Genomic DNA, 23,720 nt, shown 5'->3' on the forward strand with positions numbered 1-23,720 from the left:
AAACCAGCTGATGAAAATGTGCCTACATTTCAAAAGTTTGCTTCAAAATTCACTTGACAATCAATGGAACCATGACTATTATTGGTTTTGGTAATTTCTTGTTGAGAACAAGAATATTGAATTGTATCCTTTGATACAGGTAATAATGAATGCATATGTAAAAAAGAGCAAAGCCACTGTGAGAACTTACTGCACAGGAGTCCTCCACCACTGTGTATCTGAAGCGGTTGTTTCCCTCTGCTTTGAGCTCCAGGTTGTTGGAGCCCTTGAGGATTACAGCTTTCTTATAGTTGCCCATCTTCCCGTCCTTATAGCCCACAGAGTTCTTGCAGTTGTAGGTGATGGTCTGAGATGCCTCTTTGGAGAGCAGGCGGATGAAAGTCATCTGAACTGTGACAGAGTTTGCCGGCTGCTCTTTGTTGCCATAAGTGAACTAGAGAAACAAATGGAGCAGTCAATGCAGAGCCTCACAAAAATCCATCAATAAGCCAAGACACACTGCTAAGAAAACAACATAAGTTTCACTCTATTTAACCTAAAATCTGGTAGTTCTGCACCCGTTTGAGCATCTTTCTGTAAATCTTAAAGTTTCAATTTCTTTGCAAGTGTGAAACAACTTCACTGTGCTGCCCCTCTCTCTCTCTCCCATCGTCAAAATGTAACCGCTCACATGTGTTCCACGGTTGATGTCGGCTCCGAACCACACAGGTTTGTTCCTGGAAGAGCTCCACCACACTTTGCGAGGTATGCTGGAAGGGTTGGCAGAGATGCAGGTCTCTCCGGTCTCCATGTTGCAGTGCACTTTGATGGCGTCCTCCACGCTGCCTTGGTTTGGATCCACCCAGTACTCCCCTACACAACACAGTGATCAGGAATTCTGGACATGTAGCTTTTGACCACACAGTTGATTTATTCTACAGCTGCAACAACTGCAAAGGTACAATACGTCAGTTTTATTGGCTACAAGCAAATTTAGTTTGCAGTTCAGAGGCATCATGCCTCGACGGTTTTTCTAGGTTTATAATGTTAAAGAAACGCACTGATGAACGGGATAAATATCAGCTAAGATAAGCGCGTGGTAAACTAGAAGGCAAAGGACTGCATTGCCACTGACACTCACCACTCTTCTTCAAGGGGTAGCATCTCTTCAGGTCGTCACAGGTCCTGGCAGGGTGTTTCCTGCTGCCGTCGGGGCTCTTCATGCTGTTGATCTGGCTGCTGAGGGCCTTCAGGGTGGCCTGAACGCCGGGGTCCACGGCCAATATGGTGGAGGAGTTGCTGTTGGGCATGGCCTCGTCCTCGCTGAACTCAGGAGGAGGAGGGGGACCGGAGTCGTAATCGTTATAGCCAAAGAGGTCGTCCATAGCGGCCATGGGCGGTCCTGGGGGACCAGGTGGGCCTGCGGGTCCACTCTCTCCTGGAGGACCCTGCAGATTTAAGAGTATTATGGTATTTTACTTGAAGTTTTTATTTTCTGGTCAGAACTCTATTCAGACAAAAATATGCAATAACAAAGTTATAGCAGCCCCTCGTTCCTGCCTCACAGAACATCTGTTGCAAAGATGTTCAACAATTTAAAGTCAGACTGATGTCTGGCTGTTTTTAACTACATTTGCTGCAATGCTTTTTACTAGTTCCAGCTTGCATGCAGTTCAACACTGTACAGTGAATAAATACCTCTGGTCCAATTTCTCCACTGATTCCACGGGTTCCAGGAGGTCCCATCGGTCCTGGCTGTCCAATGTATCCTTCCTTTCCAGGAGGCCCAATAGGTCCAGGAGGCCCCTGAATTCATATTCATATCAAAGACAGTTAGTCTTTGCTTTAAAATCAGGGGTTGGATTCCAAAATGATTGCTGGCATTAAACTAAAGTATGTCTTGGGTTTGCTCCATGTAAAACTCTTTATTCTATTACAAAAGATGAAATTCAGGAAGGCATGTTTTCCACTTGAAACAAATTGAACTGTGGCGTTTACCCTCGGTCCGCTTGGTCCAACGATTCCTGGAGCTCCCTGCTCACCTGTTGTACCCTAAAAAGTCAGAGGTGAATATTCATTAGTCTCTTTGTCCGTTTCATTTACACATTCGACTTCAAAGTTTTCCCAGAATGCAGTACACAGGTTCACCGGTGCTTGATGGCTATTACCCATTGGATGATAGTCAAGCAGGGGACCTTACATGTTGGTAACAGTACCATGCAGTCGGAAACTATTCCTGACTTCAGCATAATCTGATTTCTGATTTTGTTTCTAATCTATATTAAACATCAGGATTTAGCAACACCTACATTATAATCACAATACAGTTGTGGGGGTGTTTGCTGATGTCGCCAGCACTCTCAATAAAAATGTATCAAATCACACCAGCATAATCCCGATGAAGCAGACCAGCAGTCTTTGGGTGTTAAATATCCAACTAAACACCCCTCCACTCACCCCTCCCTTTCCAAGCATGTTGGAGAACTACCGTGGCCTTCAAGCACAAAGAAAAACAAAAACAGGAAGGCCTTCTCTAGATTCAGTGTTTGGTTTGTACATTCTGAGCTACCTCATTCTAAAGTAACAAAATCACAATGATTCTTAGTTTCAGGTGATTATACAATAATGAAAAAATGGTTATGAATATTATTAGGGCAACAACAAATATAGTGGACGAGATTTCTTTACTCAAGGACAGCCCTAAATATCGCATTCCATTTCTGCTTTCAAGTCTCCCGAACTTTTAGTTTGTTGCTTACTTGGTCAGAATCATTTGATTTAAAAGACTCAAGTCTGCAAAAAAACAACTAAAAAAGTTTACATATAATGAAATGGACAAAATGAAAAGGACAATCTTTGTACTGCTTCTCCATTCGTCTGTCACTTGAATTAGGCCATAGACTTTCATCCTCATCACACCTGTTGTAACATTCTGAGACGCCTTGGATCACTTTGATAAATCCAACCTTGGCGGCATGACTGCAGTCCTCATTCAGAAAAACCTGGACATCAAATTGACTTTCTAAACTTTTGCGTTGGAGCCTCTCCTGAACCGCTTCACTACAATACAATCCGATGTGGATTGAGAACATCGTTATTGTAAGACTGTCGAGTGAAATCACTTGCTGACTGCACTTGTGTTGGTTGCTCTGCACTACAGTTGTGTGAATACGTAGTTTAACAATAATAAAGGAACCAGAAGCCGTGTTAACCACATTTGCATTTGATGCACAGTTGGCAAAAGTGACTCTGTATAACAAAGAAAAAAATGTAGACAAAGGGTGGATGAGGCCTCCTGAAGGGAATGTACAGCGAGTTGAGCCAGCAGAATAGGATTACTGAACACCACTGTAACTTACTGGAGGTCCTGGAAGACCCTGCAGACCGGTGAAGCCTCGATGTCCCTTCTGCCCTCTCTCTCCGTGATCTCCCAGGTCACCCTTATCCCCTCTTGGTCCTTGGGGTCCCTGAATTAGAGAGATTTTAACACATTTCATGATTATTGTTAGAAATGGGTACGTTTTTCATTGTGGTTCTTGGCTTGTTTCAGCAGTAATGTTCATATCAAAGTGTATGGTAGTGTACTGTATAACTCACCACTAATCCTCTCTTTCCAGCCGAGCCAGGTGGACCAACAGGTCCTCTTGAGCCCTGCAAATGAGTCCGATTATTAAAAGGCCCTAAGGGAAGAAATATCTCTCTGCCAGCACTGGAAACTCTCCAACTCCTTGTTATACCCCAACACATCATTCCTATCACTTCGTATTAAGCTCATACACGTTCCAACATGCCCCCCGGGCTTAAATCAGATCTACCCCCAGAATGTAATCACGCGTGAATCTGTTATTGGATTGGACTAAAACGCTGAACATAAACTTCTAGGAGTCCACTTACAGCATCTCCTCTCCTTCCAGCATCACCCGGTGCACCGACAGGACCTGGAGTGCCAGGAAGTCCCTGGGGACCAACCAAACCTTCTGGACCAGAATCTCCTCGGTCTCCCTGGAAAAGTACCAGCCGTCAGCCACTTGCGATGTGTAAAACAACAAACAAGTCCCATTTCCATTCTATCTGTCTGTCTCTTACTCTTTGTCCTAGACCACCATCTTTGCCTGGCGGGCCATCAGTTCCTGCAGGGCCCTAAAGGACCAGACAGGAGACATTAGGACAGCTGTAAAAAACGACAGTCACACGGATATCATTTGAGAGCTACAACCAATTGGGAAGTTGAACTCACATCAGGACCAGGATCACCACGAGGTCCGTTCGCACCAGGAACACCAACTGGGCCTGAGGGGCCTTTATCTCCGGATGTTCCTGTGGATCCCTGTTTTCCTGGGGGACCCTAAAAAAAAGAATCAGGCAACTCACAATGCAGCACTAAAAGGACGATGCCGCATAATACACACTAATCATACATACATATCAACTATTCACTTTAGAAGCAGAGAAATGACACCTACTGATTTAAGACAAAGTTTCAGGATTAATATGATTCATGTTTAAATGTGCAGAATACACACCCCAGGTCCCGGAAGGCCTGGCATCCCGCGCTCCCCTCTCTGACCAGGAAGACCCACAATGCCTCTCTGTCCGGTAGTTCCATCTGGGCCTGGAGGACCATCTGGACCCTAAAGCAGATAACACCACACACAGAACATTTACCTAAAACACTGATTGGGATCCCAGTGTATTCCAACCTGGTGTAATATGTCTGGTTGACAATAACACCACACCAGCCAATAAGACTTATTTCAAATCAATTTGTGTTAAGAGGAGCCATATACCCCATAGTTATGATCAGGTGCCTACATTTAATAAAAAGTCTGCTGGGAAAAAAAATGTTTGATATTTTTTTACCACAATATTGCTACAAGGCAATGTCTGGGTTTGATCAGTTCAAATATTGTTATTATAAATGCCAAATGGCAATTTTACCAATTTTACTAAATAAGTTGCAACTGATTTCTGTTTAGAAAGTGACATATTACTAACTTGTGGTTTAGGGGGGAATTAGTTTTGATTAAAATTGCAAAACAATAGCTTCAGTTTACCGTGGGTCCGTCTTCTCCAGAGTCCCCTTTGTCTCCTAGGCTGCCGGAGGGTCCTGCTGGTCCTCGCTCTCCTTGTCTTCCGGGCGGTCCATGGTCTCCACGGAGACCAAGAGGACCCTCTTTCCCTGGAGGTCCGAGGGGTCCGGGTTCTCCAAGTGGACCCTGGCAGGATTGGAAGTGGTCATGAGATAGAGGCATGTAGTTGTATAGGATTTACGTCAGACTGCTGCACACCTGTTCCGAAATGGCCAAGTAGGGTGAGACACCATGCACACTTGGCCAACTGCTGCATTAAGTGTGCGTGGTTGTTAGATTGTCTGTTTTGGAAAGTTTAAAAGCTGCAGCCCCTCCATAACCAACATCTCATTACAGCAACATCATCCTCACTCTTCCATGTTTAAGGGAGTCACATCACACTCTGATTTTATATTAAACCTTGGTGAGCCTTCCAATTTTAAACCAATATGACAAATATAATGTCATATCTTGTTACCCTAATGTTTCATACAAACTCAGGGCAGTACTTACAGTTGGGCCTGGTGGGCCGACTCGTCCCGCAGATCCAGGAAAACCAGTGGGGCCCTGAAAGCAGAAGGTTATACAAGATCCTTAAATACTGTTTTACAAGTTTCATGACAGATTGCAATATCTCCTTTTTGGAGAAGTAAGAAAGAGAACAAAGTTTCTGAAGTTGTTATTCAAACACATCAGGTATTAAACTCTGCATAAGACAAATTGAACAATCAGGGTTGACACGCTTCCTGTGCTCACAAAATCCTTTCTACTCCACCTAATTTCACCTTTTCGTATAACTTCTGTAATTATGAAAAGATCTTACTGGTGCACCCTGTGTTCCTCTTCCGCCTTTCAGTCCAGCAACACCAACTGGCCCCTACAAACAAAACAGAGAAGCATTTATCAGCAGCATATTTGCAAGTGAACACTTGCCTCTCTGGAACCTTAAACATACAGTACACCCATGATAAATAGTTGTGCAGGAGTTAATACACTAACACTTCCAAAGTGGACCAAATAAAAGTACAAAGACGACTGATGACACTGTTTACAATATCAAGGAGTCGCCTGCAAAAATATACCAAGGAACAACCACATGAAAAAACAAAATTCTCTAGTGCATTTTTCATTTGTTTTCTTGACATGTGCAACTCACATGAGGTCCGTGAGCACCAGACAAGCCTTGAGGTCCTGATGATCCAGCATCTCCTTTTTGGCCTGGTTCTCCAGGCTCTCCCTTGACTCCCGGTTGGCCATCAGGACCCTGTAGAATGTTGGTAATATTACAAAGGGTACATCAAAACAAGTTTAATCTGATATTACTTTTACAGCATTATTAAGAGACATACATATTTCTTAGGATATAAAACAAAACAATGTGACAATGAATGACTACTTACAGGAGTTCCAGCAAATCCAACAGCACCAATTGGGCCAGGGTCACCTCTGGATCCCTGTTGAAGATGAGAGAATATTATATTGAAGCGCACTATTGATACACACCCATTCTGTATCACCGGTATTTACATGGCCTGAATAGACTTCAAGTTTGAAACACTGGCCAGGTCTACTCACTGGCATTCCTCTGGATCCTGGGGGTCCATGTGGTCCTTTGGGTCCAGGTTCTCCCTGCAAAGATGTTACAAAATTACTATTTCTACAACCATTCATTGAGCCTGTGTTGCCCCATAAATCCTGTATTTTTATGCTTGCAGAGGCAATGCAAGCCAAAGACTGTCCTTCAGATGCAGCCAAGAGAATATATGACTAACAACATAGTGGGCATCCTGGGAACCAACGCTTTCCTAAAACGTGTCATCACCTTGAATCATTGTGATGGAAATAACAGCCTCTTAATGTGTTAGAAAGAAAAAAAAAGATCCTACCTTCTCACCACTGGGTCCTGCAGGTCCTAGTGGGCCAACGGGACCTGGGACTCCCTGTTGACAGAAAACAGATCTGGTTGGGTAACTCCACTCACTGTTACCGGTACCTTGTGCAGTCAAGTCACGTTCACATTTATTGAACAAGCTGTGACAAGTGTGAAATGTACACTTGTACATTACAGGGTTTTATCGTCTCACAAGTGTAAATGTAAGATATTTTGCTTACTCTTGCACCATCATTTCCAGCTGTACCTTCTGATCCTTTCTCCCCAATTGCTCCCTATACAAAAGACAGCAAAAAAAGGTGTCAGCACTCAAGTTGGCAACATGTCCTATAGTTGCGTTAATTTAACACGGACATGACAGCCAACACAGATTTGATTGTAACTTAAGAAGACCTTCCATCTTCCAAAAATACAGCATATTTCCACAGGAACTAACTGCTTACAATGTTTGCCCCCACATTAGTAAAACCACTGTGCTGTCCAGATATATCCATATGTACTATACATTATATGTAAAAAAAATGTATTGCATAGAAAAGAAGATAATGATGAACTTACTCTGTCACCTTTCGGCCCAGAAGGGCCAGAGATGCCCCTCTCTCCTGGCATTCCCTGAAGACCTGGAGGACCCGCGTCACCAAGTGCACCAGGAGGACCAGGACTACCCTTCAGTGACAAACAAACACCAATGTCAGCAGGCTCATTGCTTTTGAGCGTTAAACATGTATCAAATTATACGGTACAACCAAAACATACTTCATTTAATTGCGGGGATGCCCACTAACATTTATATTTTGCATTTAGATTGTATGCAGAAGTCTACATGTCTCTGTGGATGCGGTAAGTACACTGGCACTTCTAGATACGTGATATGCATACAATGTATTTTTCTCTTCCACTTTTACTCAATACTCTGCATATACTCCGGACTAAGGGTGCTCCAGTCAGGATTTCCGAGGCCGATCACAATTATATGTATGTAAGTATTAAAATGAATGATAAAGTATCATGAATTGAAAACTGTTTATTTATTAGCAGGCAACATGCGCAACATATTGATGTTTTGCGTTATCTGATTGCCCCTTATAGAGACAACGATCAGACTATTTACAACAAATATAGGCTTTTAAAAATGTGTGGTCTATTGATAGGAGCACCCTTACTCTAGTCTGTTGCCATAACAGACACCAAATACTGCAGTTTAACTATCTTGTCATTTCATTTGAAAATATCTCTTGATAGTTTCAAATAGACTTTGCCTTATTTGTCTGACGTTGTTTTGAGTGGTTCTGCACTCAGTAGTATTCTCCTTCAAACATAATCTTTTGCTGTACATTCAGGTGAGGCCTGTCTACATTACCTTTGGTCCATCTGGACCAGGTGCACCAGGGATACCCTTAGGTCCCTGCAGACCAGTTGTACCCAGCTCCCCTCTCTCCCCAGGAATACCACGCTCTCCCTGGGAAAGAAAAAAACATCAGTTGGACCTATTCATCTGTACTGACCGCCTGAATAATTTACCATAGTGAAAATTCACCTACCCTTGGACCAATTTGACCCACAACACCAAGCTCTCCAGGAATACCCTGAAGGAAACAAACAATGGTATCATTTAGATCAAGTTCCTCAAACGACAATTGTGTTAGGACAGAGAGCAACATCAAAGATTGTAGATTCAAAAGAATGTGTTTCAGTCAAGGGCCATTTAGCCCAAAGCAGCATTTATATCATCTGTCACACTCACTTGGTCACCTGGTTTTCCAGATTCTCCAGGAGGGCCTTGATTTCCAGGCAAACCCTACGAACACAAGACAGTCAGACATGACCATCTGAGCACCTCTTCAGCACAGACTGGGGTCTAATGACTTTTTAACGCCGCCCTTTCTTCTCACACCGACAGTCTCAAAGTCAGTGTTCATTACTTTTGCAGCATTCTCACGTCTCAATACCAACCAAAAACATCTACGCACCTGGAATCCATTTACACCAGGAGGTCCCTGCTCTCCTCTTTCTCCTGCGACACCCTTCAAGAGGACACAGTAATGTGTCAGTCAATTGTGATAGCAGTGAAAAAACTAAAATGAACTACAACCAAAGAAGAATCAGGCACTTACAGATGGGCCAGCGGGCCCAGCGGGGCCAACCTCTCCATCTTTTCCAGGAGGACCCTGAAGACATTGAGACAGTTAACAACCTGCTACATGTGGGGTTTAATGGTGTGTTGATTACCTGTATGAGTTGGGTTTTTTTTTGGGTAACTAAATATACTACTGACTAATAACTTCAACGGTAAAGTAGATCATTGTGGAATCAAAGATAAGCCGTCATGTAGCAAGTACAACAGCCAACAGAACAGACAGAACATTATGTTGATCCATGCAGTTTCTTTATTATACTAATTATGTGTTTTTGCTATGCTTACTCTTGACAGATCAATGAATCACTGGCAATTATTTTATGTGGAAGAAGTCCCTAAGTCCCTGATTGCAAAACAAACACAACTTTTCATTCATAAACAGTACTCACTCTTTGACCCGACACTCCCGCAGATCCTTGTTCACCTGTCTTTCCTGGGTCACCCTTTGAGTTTTAAAATATATGTTTTGTATTAGAAACAGAACAGGAGATAAACAGACTGACCTGACTGATCATTATTGCAACGTTTCGAGTGACTTACACTGAAGCCCTTGGGGCCTGGCCCTCCCATGATTCCTGCAGGGCCCCTGTTTCCAATTGACCCTGCGGGGCCTGGGCGACCATCTTCACCTGAAGCTCCCTTAACAAAAGAAAACCACACTTTGACTCAATCATTTCTTATTATCATGGTCATCTCATAAGCTGAAAGCTAACTATATATATTTAACTGTGAATGTGGTTGGGAACTGTAACCTACCAGTGGTCCTGGCTTGCCCTCTGCTCCCTGGACTCCAGGGGTACCAGTAAGACCCTTTGATTAAAAGGTCAAAAAAATAGAATATGAGCAATGGAAATGTGGGATACAGACAAACATAGTAAATGTAATGATATAGTGAATCAAAACTGGAGGTCTTCAGTGTTACCCTTGCACCTGGTAGACCAGGTTCTCCTGTACGCCCAGGGTCTCCTACAGTAGCTTTTGGCCCTGGTGGGCCAGATGTTCCACGATCTCCTACAGCACCCTATAGAAAGAATGTTAAGTCATTTAGTTAGCTGATTGAAAGATGTGAATGCCAAACAAAACATCAACAGCACAAACTCTGGTACCATCTGACAATAAGCTACTGATACTAGCTACTACTATCGATATAGCTGGCCTAGTTTGTTTGAATCATTACTATAATATACAGTGGTAGACAATTATGTACCTTAGGTCCTGGCAACCCATCAGCACCGGGGAATCCCCTGTTACCAGGAGCTCCCTAAAAAACAGATCACGAGTTAGTCATGTTCACATTGTTATACTTACACAAAAATGTGAGTAGCAATGGTGTATAACCAGATGGATGGGGCACATGGATTCTGTACTGATGCTTCTAAGGACATTGACCAAACAGAAAAGGTTGCATCTGTGTGTTTCCAGAAAACCAACACTACTTTAGGACACAAAATGCAGACTCACTCTCTCTCCGACGGGACCGTGAGGGCCGAGAGAGCCAGGGTCTCCACGTAGTCCTCGCTTTCCTTCTTCACCCTGAGGTCCGAGCACTCCCTGCGAGCCTGGGGGACCCTAAAGAGTTGACACACAAGCCAGAAAATGCTGTAATTCCAAGTCTTACCGATTCCCTTACTTAAATTTAAAAGCAGCATTAAAACTTGTTTAATTCTAGCTGTAGTAGAAGCTTACAGATTCTCCTTTGGGTCCAGACTCTCCTTTAAATCCTGCTACACCAACATCTCCCTGTAACACAAAAGGCAAAAATGTGAGTCTCCTGAATGTCTAGCAACACTGTTTATTCATTATTCTTTTTTTAAAGATACAAGTAATACAAAGCAAGATTCTTCAAATATCTAAAACCACTTTACCAGTTGTCCTTTGATACCAGGCTGACCAGTGCTTCCCTGAGGTCCTGGTGGGCCAAGGGGTCCAGCATGGCCGCCTGGACCTTGAACACCAAGATTACCCTGTGAAAAGTAATCCATGTTATATGTGACCTTTGTTTATCCTTATCAAAAATAGTGAATATGTTGTTTAAAAGAAATTACTCTGTACAATACATACCACTGGTCCTTTGCTACCTGGGCCACCATCCGTACCCACGGGTCCCTATGAATACAACAATTAGATCATCAAAGCAGGGCACTGAGCTGCATGTTGACATGTTAAGTATACTGATAAATTCTAATTTGTAAGTAAAGTAAGAAATTAACCGTGAGGCCAACAGCTCCAGCTCGGCCCAGATGACCGGTCTCTCCTCTCTGTCCCTGTGGGCCCTCTGGACCTCGGACTCCAGTCGGGCCAGGTTGTCCCTGTTGAAGACCATTACAAAGTACAGTTGATATACAGAAATGTGACACTAATACAGTTGACAATTTATTGGCAGTTTTCATCTATATACAGTACATAGGTCTCAAAAATAAACAGGTAATTGTTATAAGTAATGGAATGGAAAACAGTAGTAGTGCATGAGAAAATTTAGGGTGAATAACTTTGTTAGAAACCGACTATTCACTTTCCATTAGAAAGTTAATAAAGAGACCCTCAGCATGAGCATATAGCCGAAAGAAGAGTGTTTTAGTGATCGTACCTTCATTCCTGGTGATCCCGGATATCCAGGTGGTCCATTGAGACCCAATGGACCCTTTTAAACCAACAATATTTGGAATTAGACTTAAGTAATAAACGCTGAAAATGTGCATCCACACGGAAAATATACAAACATATTGAATCAAATATGCACATTTTAAGAGGGTGATAAGTGGTTCCTATCCTTTTCCCACTCACATCCACCTAAATGATACATGAGCATCTATGCTCAGCTGTGTAAGACAGTCACTGAGGTGTACAGTAAATCCGCAATGATAAAACACAGTGAATGCTGACTTACCATTGGACCAGGCTTTCCGATGTTACCAGGCGTACCACGTTTACCCTAAAAGACAAAATCGAATCACTCTGACTTGTAAATCACAGCTATACACTGATGTAAGGCCCTCCCTTTTAGTCATAGACAGCTGCCACTGATGAAACAATGGATACACATATCTATACGGTAAAACCACACGTTGCTTTTCAAATCTGTGACAGAAAGAACAACATATGATCGTGGCAGCAGATGTTTCTGGTGCATAGTAATGTTATCCTTACTGCAATACCGCCAGGTCCAGAGCGTCCTCTCTCCCCCGGCATCCCAGCAGGACCCTGTTAGACGCAGACAGTGATAAATTACAGCTGCCCTCCATTCAATGCAAAAGTTTAAAGTTAGGAAGTTCAGAGGGGTTATTTACAGTTCACTAGATACATGGTCCTGCCTCATTCGAGACAGAAACTTCAGAAGTTTGTGTACTGCAGTCCACGTACGTTCTGCATAATAAACGATATAATCTGTATGGGCTGCTCCAGGAAACTCCCAAGTGTCAGACCTGCTTAAAAATTCACTAGCTCCATGAATACCTTAAAAAAGTAAGCATTACAAAATAACTTACCATGGGTCCAGGTGCTCCCAATGGACCAGAAGGCCCTGTAGAACCCTACAAAACCACAGAAAAAAAGTACTTGTTTAGAAATATGATTGCCAGATGGCAAGGTGCTTTAATAAAGGCTTTTTAGCAAAGCAGTTAATTCATGTAGTAAGTCAAACAGGTTTCGCTTCACCAACTATATTAGAATCAGCTTTTCAACCAATCATTCCAGCTGGCAGACGGACTGAAAATAGTTTTATTTTTTATTATTTCATACCTTGGATCCAACAGTTCCAGTTTCACCTTTTTGGCCAATTATTCCACCATGGCCCTGTTAGTGAAACAGAAGGAAAATACTTAACAAGTGCGTTGAAATGTATTCTGGAATAAACGTACTTTTAATTTGTAAACTCTGGTTTACTCACCCTGTGACCCTTCAGTCCAGGAGGCCCAGGCGTTCCTGGAAATCCTCTGGATCCCTGAAATATGTTACATAGAAGAGCATTGGCATTTATATCTATTGAAGGTGCACTAACAGCACATCTGTTGGGTTATTTTCCTGTGTCATTTGAATGAGAAGACAGTGTGTGCAGTTAAGTGATGGAGACCATCTATACTTGTATAAAGGGCTGAAAGTTTACCTGTGATCCAGGGAATCCAGCTTCTCCGCTATTTCCTGGTTTGCCTGCTTCTCCCTGTTTGAGAACATGACATTGACACATTACAAACTTGTTTGGCTGCAAAACATTTAGCGGTGAAAGTGAAATGACTGTCGCCAAATCGCATATCAAATTTCTTCTCTCAGATTTTGCGTTACACAAAGACCCTCTGACGGTATACTGTACTGAGACGCAGAGCAGGTGATAGGGTTTTGTAGGTTTTTCACTTATCGTGTTGTTTTTACGATAAAGTCTTTCATTTTGTTATACTAACCCATGAAAGGAAAACAAAGAAAATGCTATAAAAACATCTTTTAAAAATTGACGCACTGATGATAGCCTACTGTATGTAATTAAACAAAACACTCAACTCAGTTCACTTAACATTTGTGGGTATACTACCCGTCAACTTGTATCTCCAAGATCTTCTACTTTCACACTATTATAAATGCAGCCATGCCTGTCTAGCTGTATGACTCATTTTTTAGTTATAGATTTACACACAACCTTTTTAAAACCGTCTTCCTGTTTTTAATTTTACTGTAGCTGAATACACGGAGTTATAGAAAGTGTAATATAAATGTTAGAGTGAATGTTGGAAGAGTGGACTTTTACGTTAACTTAGACATAAAACTGGTGCATCCTTCAGTCAGACACAATGTGAGTTTGTACGAGAGCAGACTTACATCTTCACCTGGTTTCCCTGGAGGGCCTTCAGGTCCCCTTTGTCCACTAGGACCCTGAAAAAGTCACAGTCAGATTGTTAACATCCAGCAACAACCGATCCCTTTGAAATCCATCAGCGTACAATTACAATTTATTTAGGCTAACGCAGCTGTGTATGAAGAGTAGGTGAGCTATTGCTGCTCTCTCAAGCAAGCGGTACATCAGAACCATGTAAATCACACTCAAAACCAGACCATGTGTATTGGTGATTTGACGTATGCACAAATTGTACAGATCAATGATGTTATACCATGTGCCCTGTTTCGCCGACATCTCCATGAGGTCCTTGGGGTCCAGCTTGACCCTTAGAAGCGTGAGGGAAAAGACGAAACACTTAGATTATAGATAAACAGGGAGCAAAACACAATCATAAAATGCCATTGACGTATTATTAGTGTTTACTGCAGAGTGAGAGTTTAAAGCTTGTTGTGGACTTACAGGTGAGCCACTTGGCCCAGGAGGTCCTCTTGTTCCAGCTTCTCCCTAAAATAAACATGATGCACAATCAAATGATGAACAGAAATCCGCTTAATTGCATAATGTATGAAGGGAACTGGATACAGAGTGAGAGGCGTGGTCCCGTTGATTCCTATGAAAGTTGCTCAATGGCACATTAAGCAAAACATTTTTGACTTCCAAGTAGAAAATAATCCAGTACTTCCGACGTTCTAAACCGATTTACAGACTCTTGAACACTCATTGGAAATGTCGATTCATTTGATGGATTCAAGTTTAATGGATAAACTCTATGAACCCATGTGCTAATGGCTGACAAAGCACAGGCAATGGTTGATTAATTACTGGCCTATTCCCCACTTGAGTAATGGTCGAGCACATAAAACACGTAAACCTATAAATTGTTACTTTCATTAATTTGACTAGATTACGAGCATGGGCTATGAAAGTCAAAGTTAAATGTTGCTCGTTGTCCTGATAAAATATTAGAAAAGTAACAAAAAGGATATTCTTATCCAACTGTTCGAAATTATGCATGGATAGATTTCAAAAGTCTACCAAAGTGGTGAGCTTGTTTACATGCTAAAATGTATAATCTACTCTCTAATTGAAATAAGAGCCTGGACTCACCGGAAATAAGGTTACGATATTGTAACCCTAGTACTATAAGACCCGGCGGAGCCCTCTACTGGACTCTGTAGGTAATACTCGCCTCCAATCACAAACAAGTGACCACTGAAAGTTTGCATGAGCATAGCCGGCCAATCAGGGCGTGTCTACCAGAATACGTTTGGACCCCACAGTATAAAAGGCAGCACACAACGCTGTCCAGCATCCAATACCCTCTTCAGCAAGTGGTGTAAGAGTGGCAGGGTCCCCTTGGTAGAGGGCTCCGCCTGTGCTTATAGAACTAGGGTTACAATATTAAGACCTTTATTATAACTCATAGAGGGTCTATGGGTACAGTGGAATGCACGCATTGCCGTGCATAACACCAACCCAACCACACTTATCCTGACTGAAGGGTGAGGTCGCTGAGAATCCATCATATAAGGTGGAAAGAAAAGAGGTGGTGACAATCTGAAGCTAAGAAGTTTCTAAACATATTTACATTTAAACATCAAACCTTACATAGACAGTGGTTTGCTAAATGTTTGTCTTACAGGTATGATTTCAACAACTGAAAAACTAATCAAATCAATTAAACTTTATTTGTGTAGCCAAAAATAACAACATTGTTTCAGAGTGCTTCACAATCAGTGCAACATATCTCTTAATAAATAAATAAGTAGTGGGAAACCAGTGCAAAAATGTATAACTCTGTTCCTGTGGGCTGCTCTAATTGCTAACTAGCCACTGTTCTCTACCACAGCTACAAGCAGAAAAAGGTTTTTTTCCAATATAGATTCAAACTTAATTTTGAAAGATACGTAGTGCATCTGTCTGCCTTTTGGCTGATTGGTCGAAACATTGACAGATTAGATTAGTTCATATATTGATAACATCCTCTTACCCTTGAGCCAGTCAACATGGCTTGAGGTCCTGTTTTCCCATCCATAACTCCGGCCATCTGGGATCCCAGGCCCTGCAGGGGAAGCACACAACCTCCGGTTTTAGGTTTACTGTGTTTAATCACCTCGTATTGTCCATTCATCGGTATGACAAAAAAAGAACATCTGGATACAAATTATATACACACGAGAGACAGCTAGAATTAAGGCAAATTGATTAATATTGCACCAGTGTAAGTACATGAGGTGAGTGCATTACAGGTACATGAAGTATGAAGTTCTCTTGTGTAGGAATGTGCCCCCATGTTTACAGTATTGTTTGCTCTCCATCTACACTAAAAAGTCCAGCAGACGTTTCTGCTGATTTACAATGGTGGGTGTTGACTTCATGTCAGGATGAGTGAGGATTAAAACATTACGACGGAGTTTAAAGTTTAGTGTTGGTTTCGTACTGTATGTGTTTCTAAGGTTTGTGAGCAGTAGTTTAAGGTAATCTGTCTTGTGTTTGCTCTGACTGTGCATGTTAGCACATGCTTGAAGGTTGCATATGTGTGTTTACGTCATGTGAGAGCCCTCAGCGCACAACTCACTCCTGGGTGCGATGGAGGTCCGGGAGGTCCAGGTTCACCAGGCTGACCTGGTATACCAGGCTCTCCATCATAACCCGGAGAGCCTCGCAGTCCCTAGAGAGTAGAGAGAAAGAGAGAGAGGTGCTGATTCACTCGTTTGAAAACCATCTAATAAGTATGCTCAATCTGACTATGAATCATTATTTTGTGGCTGTGGAAAAAAATGTGTATACTTGTGTTTTTTTGATTTTGTGGACCGAAAATGCCTTTACATTTTGAAATAGCTGATGCAGTTTAATTTGTGTTAGTTTATGAACCATGAGCTGTAAAGTCAGTGCAGGAGGAAAACCATTGGTTATGTACTAATAAATCACCCTCACAACGCTGTCCTGGACTGTATTGCAAGTCCAGCAAGAGGGGCACATTCATTCATCAACCTGCTACATTTTAGCTTGCAAAGCACATTATACATCAACTTGGCACATTACATTATATTTTGAATGTTAGCCGCTTGCCCTTGAAACAAAAGATGTATGTACTCCAGTATGTTTTTTTCATTTTACTGTCATGTATGTCAAGATGTTATGTGAATGCTATTTTAAAGAGCAGAATGAGCGATCAATGGATTATGTAGACATCGTGATATATTCACAACCATTAAATAGAAATATGTAAAAACAAATATCAATATATCAGTCTGAATATTAAAGTCACCAGTCAAAGTAACTCGACAGTTAATACAAATGTGAGCCTCTCTTTGTAAGCAGCAAGCAGGAGAGAAAACTATTTTTTTTGACAGCAGTGAACTTTATGAAAGGCTAAACGGCAACAAATATAGACTGAAGCAGAATATTTAGTTAGATAACAACTTGTTTCGAATTTTGAAATGATTACATCTATCATTTTTCAATACATTTTGACTTTTGCACTTAATAACGCTCTGGAGTTATTGGAAATGTTGGGATCGCACAGGTCAGAGACAATCCTACGCAGGCACCACTGGAATCTAGCTTCACAAATAGTATGATACCAATAAGAATTGTGTCGCCTGATCTGTGCCTGCAACTCTGCAGACAAACTCAGTTTAAACACGATGAATAGACATGCAAAAAGAAGAAACAAACGTCAATTTAGAGTTTGAATGTCAGCGTTCTGAATGAAGCCTTGAAATATTCGGTACAACCCTACTAAGACACAAAACTACGATTGTACTATATTCAGGATATTAATTAAACGTTGTACTCTGAGGTTGGCACCAACAAGATTTAATGTAATCGAAGATTAGTTCCAATCAGAGTTTAGCATGTATGCATTAGCGTTGACATATAAATAAAGATTAGATTACTAGCCAACACAGGACCCTAGTTTGTTGTGTGTGGAGACTTCTGGATGTGACATACAGGCCTTCCTTTGTGTCCACGGGATCCTCTGTCTCCTGGAGAGCCGGGAGGCCCCTGTTGAGACAAGCAGAGAGAAACAATTAAAGTCCTGGGAGTGATGCTATTGCATTCACATCACAACAACACCTGTCGCAGAGTCACTTAAAATGTCACGGTGACTCAGGCGACCAGAGGACCATCCCGCTGTGCAGAAGGCCTTGTAAGGTGATGTTATGCAGGAGGTGACTGTCCTCTTATGCCATCTAGTGTCAGTTCAGGTAGTTGGACATTTACACACATCGTGCCATTTGCAGAAAGAATTTGAAAAGAGAACAAACAACCAAGGTGCTCACCATGGCTCCAGGGCGGCCTCTAATACCAGCGACCTGCAGGGATGATATCAAACACACTGTTTATGAACTGCATTCAGACGGTGGCTTTTGTGAGAAATACTGTCGGCCTGTTTGACAAGTTTATATTTAGCAAACACTCACAAGTGGGACCTCCCCGGGTTCTCCCTTCGGACCCTGAATAAACAGATAAACAAGAAAACATTCATACTCCAGGATACTGATGACATCAGCAAGATGAAGCAGCAACAGCACAACATCCCAAAAATGTGGCTTACCTTGAAGATCCTGCCTCCACCTACAATGAGGAAAAGACAAAATTACAATAATTGGACTCCATCTCAGGAATATGTATGAAAAAAATCATCAATAAATCATCAGCGGAGGATGCTGAGTAGGCGATGTAGCACTTGTGGCAGTAACTTGTTGATTATTTCTGACAGATGAATAGATTATTTCACTGGCAACACAGAGACCTGTCAAAGACATATTTCATGGGGATGATGTCATTATTGATTCCAAATGTGAACATCTTTTCTCTTGTTTTCTTGTCCTTAATTGGGGCTCTTAAGTATTTAAATTTTTTTTTTGCCAGTGTAGAAATACGGGCGTGTCATTGCGCCCCCTATCTACAATATAAGGTCATAAATAAAATAAAAACACATCCAAACACCGACATGTTCTTCACTTCTCAACCTGACAAACAACCACAGAGAGCAGCTCACCACCGAAAGTGTCCTCCCCGCCGCTGGTCGCTGCATCGGTCTGACAAACCGGGCAGCACTCTCCCTCGGGGGTGACCACCTTCTCGCAGTTGGTCAGCTCATCGCACTGGATCTCGTCGCAGAGGACCTGACCGTTGTCACACACACAGATCCGGCATGGCTCTGGCTTCCAGATGTCCCTGTTGGTGTACACCTGGCCGTCCGCCGTGCAGCTCACCTCATCTCCTGGGACGCACAGAGGTGACGGACACTGTTAGTTTATCGACATTGTGTCAGTCAAATCAAAAGCAAGTGGACTTTGTTTTCTAAACCTTTTGCTCGTCAAATAAAGGTTTGCGAAACAGCAGACAAGACAGGACAAACTTTTTAATATGTCGTGTACATAGTGTCAAACAATAACTGAAAACAAAAAGTGTTCTTTACGAATGAAGATAGAATTTAAGAAGGAAGAAATCACATGTTCTTGATCCATTCAACCAGGTAAACAGAAAATGAACTTCCATTCATATCCATCCTTTATCTATTCCCTCTCTTTAAGGTCACGGGGGGCTGAGGCCTGCCCCACAAGCAAGGTTGTGTTGTTTACGCACCGACCCTTATTTTTTTGAGCTTTTGAGTACAGAAAGCCTCTATCTTCTTTCTGTCAGGCTACAGGACTAACCATTGACCGTGCCGCCCGTAGTTAATTTATTCGTCCTTGGAGCGGCTGCCTCAGGGGGGAGCAGTAGGTGAGTTACCATCCTATTTGATAACACTGCAGGGTATTATAATTGCCCAAAATATCAAGACACATTATAAATGCTAATGAAGCCATGATCTCAGGTTTGATCGTTCAACAGCTGCTCTCACCTCCAGGGAACAATTAATCCAACACCAAGACTCTAAAAAAGTCATTATGGAGACGGGGAAAAAAGTGTGGTGTGAAACAAGGCTTCTCACCATCAACTGCAAACACTGTCATAGAGGCAAAGGTGTGGGTAACGTGCCCCTTTGCAGCCGTTAGACATGAGATCATTTCCTCCAGATGCAGCCTAACTCGTGTCCAAAAGAGAAAACCTGCAGCCTCCTGTGAGGCAACTCCCAGAAGTCTCATTATCCACTTTTGAAAGTTTACTTTACATTTCTAATGTACGCTTCACAAACTACCCAACATAGATCATCGTAGTATCCTATGTGGTACCTCACACTTGCAACAAATTATGGACAACTATATGCACAACAACACTGGAAATACTTTCTGTAAAAATAGCACAAAATGCATTTTCTCTAGAGTATCATGAAATAAGAGATGTGAACGTAGTGTGAGTGTGCGGGTGGTGACCCGGCTTTAACAGGAATCCTGTTTGGAAGGACTCTGTAATCTGAGCCCACCTCTCTCAGGTCTGCAGAGACTTCACCTGTTCCTGATATAAACAGCAGGAGGCAGCTCTGAGCCTCAGACTGCAGGTAAAGTCAGGTTAGCCAGCTGAAGGGAAAAGCATACTGCAGAGAGGAGCCCTGACTACTGTTGGGAGGTTCATATCATTCTGTATTATTCCAAGAGAAGCTACATTAAGGACTTCATTCTACCTCACTACACATTCTGGATGGTTCCAAAAAACCTTTCACGAAAGCAATCAAAGAGCAGGATCCATCAGGTAAAAGTGCAGCTCTATCTCTCCTTAAAGCATTGTGCACAAGACAACATGTTCTAACATGTCTCCATTACATATTTATATTAGTGTTAGACAAACCGGGGAATGTATACACACTGCAGAGGACAGATGTTCAGGACAGATGTACAGGACGATACAAATACAGCGAGTGTTCTGAGCTCAAATGCCTAAGCACACCGATAGCATAGCATGATGTAGGTTAATAAAGCCTGATCAGGACCGAATGTTACAGGAATCATTTCATTACTCAGGAGTAAAAGTATACCATTTATACAAAAACACATACTAACTTACACTATAAGAAAATATGTACTAAGGCAGAATATTTTAAAGGTTAGCTATAATCATTACCAGTCACAATAAATATATAATTGTGGCAATATAAAGACATGGTGTAAATAACGTAAAGAAGCCCACGTAGCTGTTTTCCTGGTATTGCTCGTGCAGGTCTGTTTCTGAGTTTTTGAGCGATTCATTATGAAACATGAACATATTTGAAGTAATTCATGAATATAAATACTATTTGTAGATGTAATAATCAGTGATGAAGTAAAATGGGATGAAACAGGTACAGTGGGATGCAAAGGCACCCTTGGTACAAGATCAAACAGAGCTAATGTATAGATGGAGGGTGTGACTGGTAAATTGCATTTAATCTTGCCTTAACAAGACATCATTGGGACCTCTGAAATACCTAGAATTACTCCAAGCGTTCTCCAATGCTGTAGAAATGCACCATGTAATCAGACACTCTTGAGTTCATTACATCTAATCACACAAGTAGGCGTACAGCTGTGATTTAGGTGATACCTCAGACTATGAAAAACACATACACAAAAAAGAGTTTTTCATTTTCCTATACTAGCTTTGCTTATTCCTTTTTTTCTTTCATGATAACATACACACTTACTGTAGGAATGCTAGGATAATGAATATCAAAAATATACTTAATGCAATCTTGCAATAAAGTAATGCAATAAGAATTAAATAAAAGACAATGATATAAAATATGCTCATGTAACACTTCAAATATACTCCTAATGATGCTAATTCACCACAGAATTTCTGCTTAAACTTCATTAGGACTTTTTCCACATTGTTGGGTAACCCAGTCTGGTATTGGGATCTGACTATAGGTCAGTTGTGTATCTGACTCACATGAACATATGAACACACAGTCACATTCACCCACACAGAAAGCAACCGCTATAAAGACCCCTTGACGTACAGCAGCAGTCAGACTTTAGCGTAGGCTTTATCTCCATGCATCACCCAACCAGCTGTGTTAGCTGAGGACTGCAGCTTTTAGCTGTTTATGTTTTCAGAAGATCAACACTCCAAATACAACCCGAAGGTATACTTTTGCAGCCATCTTTGTTCCGCGAGCCGCAGAGTATTTGACGACAAAACACAAGAAAGTCGAGCATTGAAATGGCCTGTGATTAAAAAGCCAGTCACATCTCGCTGTCTGAGTTGTGGCCTTTCCAAATGAAAACCAGTACTTCCTGGAACGCAGAGCGCATCTCTCTTTATTTGTGGAGACGCTTGGAAAACTTTAGCCATAAATCTTGATTTTTTTTTTTTAGGGGGTTTCACAAGAACAAGCGTGGCTGTGCTCTTCTGCTTTAGTACTTATGACTGACTGGATTTGAATTATTGTGAACATGTCTTCATATTGTTTCTGCAGCCTCAAACATTATCTGCTGGGATCTCATTCAGGTAAGTACAGGAGACTGTGCGTAACGTTAGGGCCTTTCATGGCCGAGACATTAAAGCGTCACACCACCATGAATGTCTGGCCGAGCTGTCGGCCACATAGCTGGAAACACTGCGTGTTGGGGCAGACATTTCCTGGAAGAGAAGTGTGGTTTTTAGAGCGGTCTTAAAGAAAAAACACAAAAAAAACACCGCAAGCCTGGAGGAGGAGGAGGAGGAGGAGGAGAGGGACGTTCACTTTTTCCCCTCCTCTCAGTTAATTCATTGCAGGTTCCACACTTTTCCACAGACGCCGTAAAAACACAGTTTAGCCGTGACAACGGCGAAAAGGCACGCTCCCTTCCGACGATGACTGCTTGATTTTCCACGAGTCAGCCAGAAGCTGGGGCAGACAGTTTCCTCCTCCTGGTTTGAAACATGGAGTCTGGAGCTCTTCGACATGACTCATGTGTGTACTCTGTGCCCATCATTTAGAGCAGTTCACCAGACATCAGCCAGATAGCAAAGAATCCCCACACCCCTAAAAAGTCATGGCACACATTAAGAAGAAGAAGAAATTTAAAAAATGGCAAACCTGCCATCGCAGTGCCACAAATGTCATGTGGCTGGCAAATGTGAGGAGACCAAAAAAAATAAAGATAATTTATGGATTTTCCTTGGCTAATATGGAAATACTCACAACATGCAGTGTTTGGGGAGAATCTATGGCAGGGTTAGAAAATGACCTGATGGAAACAATGAGTCACATGAAGCTGGAATTCTCATTTCCTTTAGAAAAAAAAAGAAATATGAGTGGGTCCAAGTGCGCCCCCCCCCCCCCCCCCCCCCCCAAACTGATGGCCCCGCTCTTATTTTCAGAGAGATAGTGCCCACTGGATGGTCAGTTTGTGGAATCATTCCATTTATGACGTTTGTTTCCAGGCTTGTTCTGAACCAGTTGTTCGCTGCAGTGAGAGTAACTGACTGGTTAATACCGTGAGGAGTACAGCCTGATTCCTCGTCCAGATGCAAATGAGTTACAGCTGCTGAGGGGCGGCTCTGCTGCAGCTGCTCTTTCCTGCTCTAAAACCCCTGGTCTCATGGCCAAACATAAATCTTCCCTCTGCAAAGTGACCCTTAGTTCCAACCTGTGATTGGTCGGCTTATAAAGCTGTCCAGGAAAAGCAGCCGTTACACAATCATCAGTGGAGAGCTTTTTACATATTAGCCCAAAGCCTTGAGAATGGGTCGAAAATCAAGTCAACAAGGTGTTTTGCTTCAAAGCGAATCAACGCCCTGTGAGTATCCCTCGCCCCATGTCTGTTTTAATATTCCGACGCATGGAGGATTTGCTGTATTGAAATCTGAAATGACGCTCTAGGGTCGAACACGCTCCCCCTTCACTTTGTCTTTTACAAACAAAAGCTCTGTATCTCGAGCGAGGGGGAAGACGCTCAG

The 23,720-nt window shown here is 42.2% G+C and overlaps 1 protein-coding gene across 1 annotated transcript in view; it reads right to left on the bottom strand.

The window, feature by feature from the left end:
* Positions 1 to 23,720, bottom strand: part of col5a2a (collagen, type V, alpha 2a) — a 39,449-nt gene that overhangs the window by 2,196 nt on the left and 13,533 nt on the right. The window contains exons 2-53 of the mRNA XM_079170482.1: positions 18,913 to 19,137; positions 18,466 to 18,485; positions 18,332 to 18,364; positions 18,191 to 18,223; positions 17,859 to 17,912; positions 16,480 to 16,572; positions 15,892 to 15,963; positions 14,361 to 14,405; positions 14,173 to 14,226; positions 13,883 to 13,936; positions 13,179 to 13,232; positions 12,963 to 13,016; positions 12,815 to 12,868; positions 12,562 to 12,606; positions 12,224 to 12,277; positions 11,964 to 12,008; positions 11,664 to 11,717; positions 11,287 to 11,385; positions 11,138 to 11,182; positions 10,942 to 11,040; positions 10,763 to 10,816; positions 10,538 to 10,645; positions 10,284 to 10,337; positions 9,999 to 10,097; positions 9,833 to 9,886; positions 9,617 to 9,715; positions 9,466 to 9,519; positions 9,054 to 9,107; positions 8,910 to 8,963; positions 8,684 to 8,737; positions 8,481 to 8,525; positions 8,300 to 8,398; positions 7,498 to 7,605; positions 7,161 to 7,214; positions 6,935 to 6,988; positions 6,624 to 6,677; positions 6,449 to 6,502; positions 6,205 to 6,312; positions 5,872 to 5,925; positions 5,562 to 5,615; positions 5,034 to 5,195; positions 4,503 to 4,610; positions 4,217 to 4,324; positions 4,066 to 4,119; positions 3,874 to 3,981; positions 3,577 to 3,630; positions 3,339 to 3,446; positions 1,978 to 2,031; positions 1,678 to 1,785; positions 1,121 to 1,427; positions 671 to 852; positions 191 to 433 (exon numbers count right to left, since the gene is read on the bottom strand). Of these exons, the coding sequence (XP_079026608.1) occupies positions 191 to 433; positions 671 to 852; positions 1,121 to 1,427; positions 1,678 to 1,785; positions 1,978 to 2,031; positions 3,339 to 3,446; positions 3,577 to 3,630; positions 3,874 to 3,981; positions 4,066 to 4,119; positions 4,217 to 4,324; positions 4,503 to 4,610; positions 5,034 to 5,195; positions 5,562 to 5,615; positions 5,872 to 5,925; positions 6,205 to 6,312; positions 6,449 to 6,502; positions 6,624 to 6,677; positions 6,935 to 6,988; positions 7,161 to 7,214; positions 7,498 to 7,605; positions 8,300 to 8,398; positions 8,481 to 8,525; positions 8,684 to 8,737; positions 8,910 to 8,963; positions 9,054 to 9,107; positions 9,466 to 9,519; positions 9,617 to 9,715; positions 9,833 to 9,886; positions 9,999 to 10,097; positions 10,284 to 10,337; positions 10,538 to 10,645; positions 10,763 to 10,816; positions 10,942 to 11,040; positions 11,138 to 11,182; positions 11,287 to 11,385; positions 11,664 to 11,717; positions 11,964 to 12,008; positions 12,224 to 12,277; positions 12,562 to 12,606; positions 12,815 to 12,868; positions 12,963 to 13,016; positions 13,179 to 13,232; positions 13,883 to 13,936; positions 14,173 to 14,226; positions 14,361 to 14,405; positions 15,892 to 15,963; positions 16,480 to 16,572; positions 17,859 to 17,912; positions 18,191 to 18,223; positions 18,332 to 18,364; positions 18,466 to 18,485; positions 18,913 to 19,137 (4,250 nt within the window). The remainder of the gene's footprint in view (positions 1 to 190; positions 434 to 670; positions 853 to 1,120; positions 1,428 to 1,677; positions 1,786 to 1,977; positions 2,032 to 3,338; positions 3,447 to 3,576; positions 3,631 to 3,873; positions 3,982 to 4,065; positions 4,120 to 4,216; positions 4,325 to 4,502; positions 4,611 to 5,033; positions 5,196 to 5,561; positions 5,616 to 5,871; positions 5,926 to 6,204; positions 6,313 to 6,448; positions 6,503 to 6,623; positions 6,678 to 6,934; positions 6,989 to 7,160; positions 7,215 to 7,497; positions 7,606 to 8,299; positions 8,399 to 8,480; positions 8,526 to 8,683; positions 8,738 to 8,909; positions 8,964 to 9,053; positions 9,108 to 9,465; positions 9,520 to 9,616; positions 9,716 to 9,832; positions 9,887 to 9,998; positions 10,098 to 10,283; positions 10,338 to 10,537; positions 10,646 to 10,762; positions 10,817 to 10,941; positions 11,041 to 11,137; positions 11,183 to 11,286; positions 11,386 to 11,663; positions 11,718 to 11,963; positions 12,009 to 12,223; positions 12,278 to 12,561; positions 12,607 to 12,814; positions 12,869 to 12,962; positions 13,017 to 13,178; positions 13,233 to 13,882; positions 13,937 to 14,172; positions 14,227 to 14,360; positions 14,406 to 15,891; positions 15,964 to 16,479; positions 16,573 to 17,858; positions 17,913 to 18,190; positions 18,224 to 18,331; positions 18,365 to 18,465; positions 18,486 to 18,912; positions 19,138 to 23,720) is intronic.

The sequence above is a fragment of the Pholis gunnellus genome (genome assembly GCF_910591455.1).
Source record: "Pholis gunnellus genome assembly, chromosome: 12".
In the NCBI taxonomy this organism is placed as follows: Eukaryota; Metazoa; Chordata; class Actinopteri; order Perciformes; family Pholidae; genus Pholis; species Pholis gunnellus.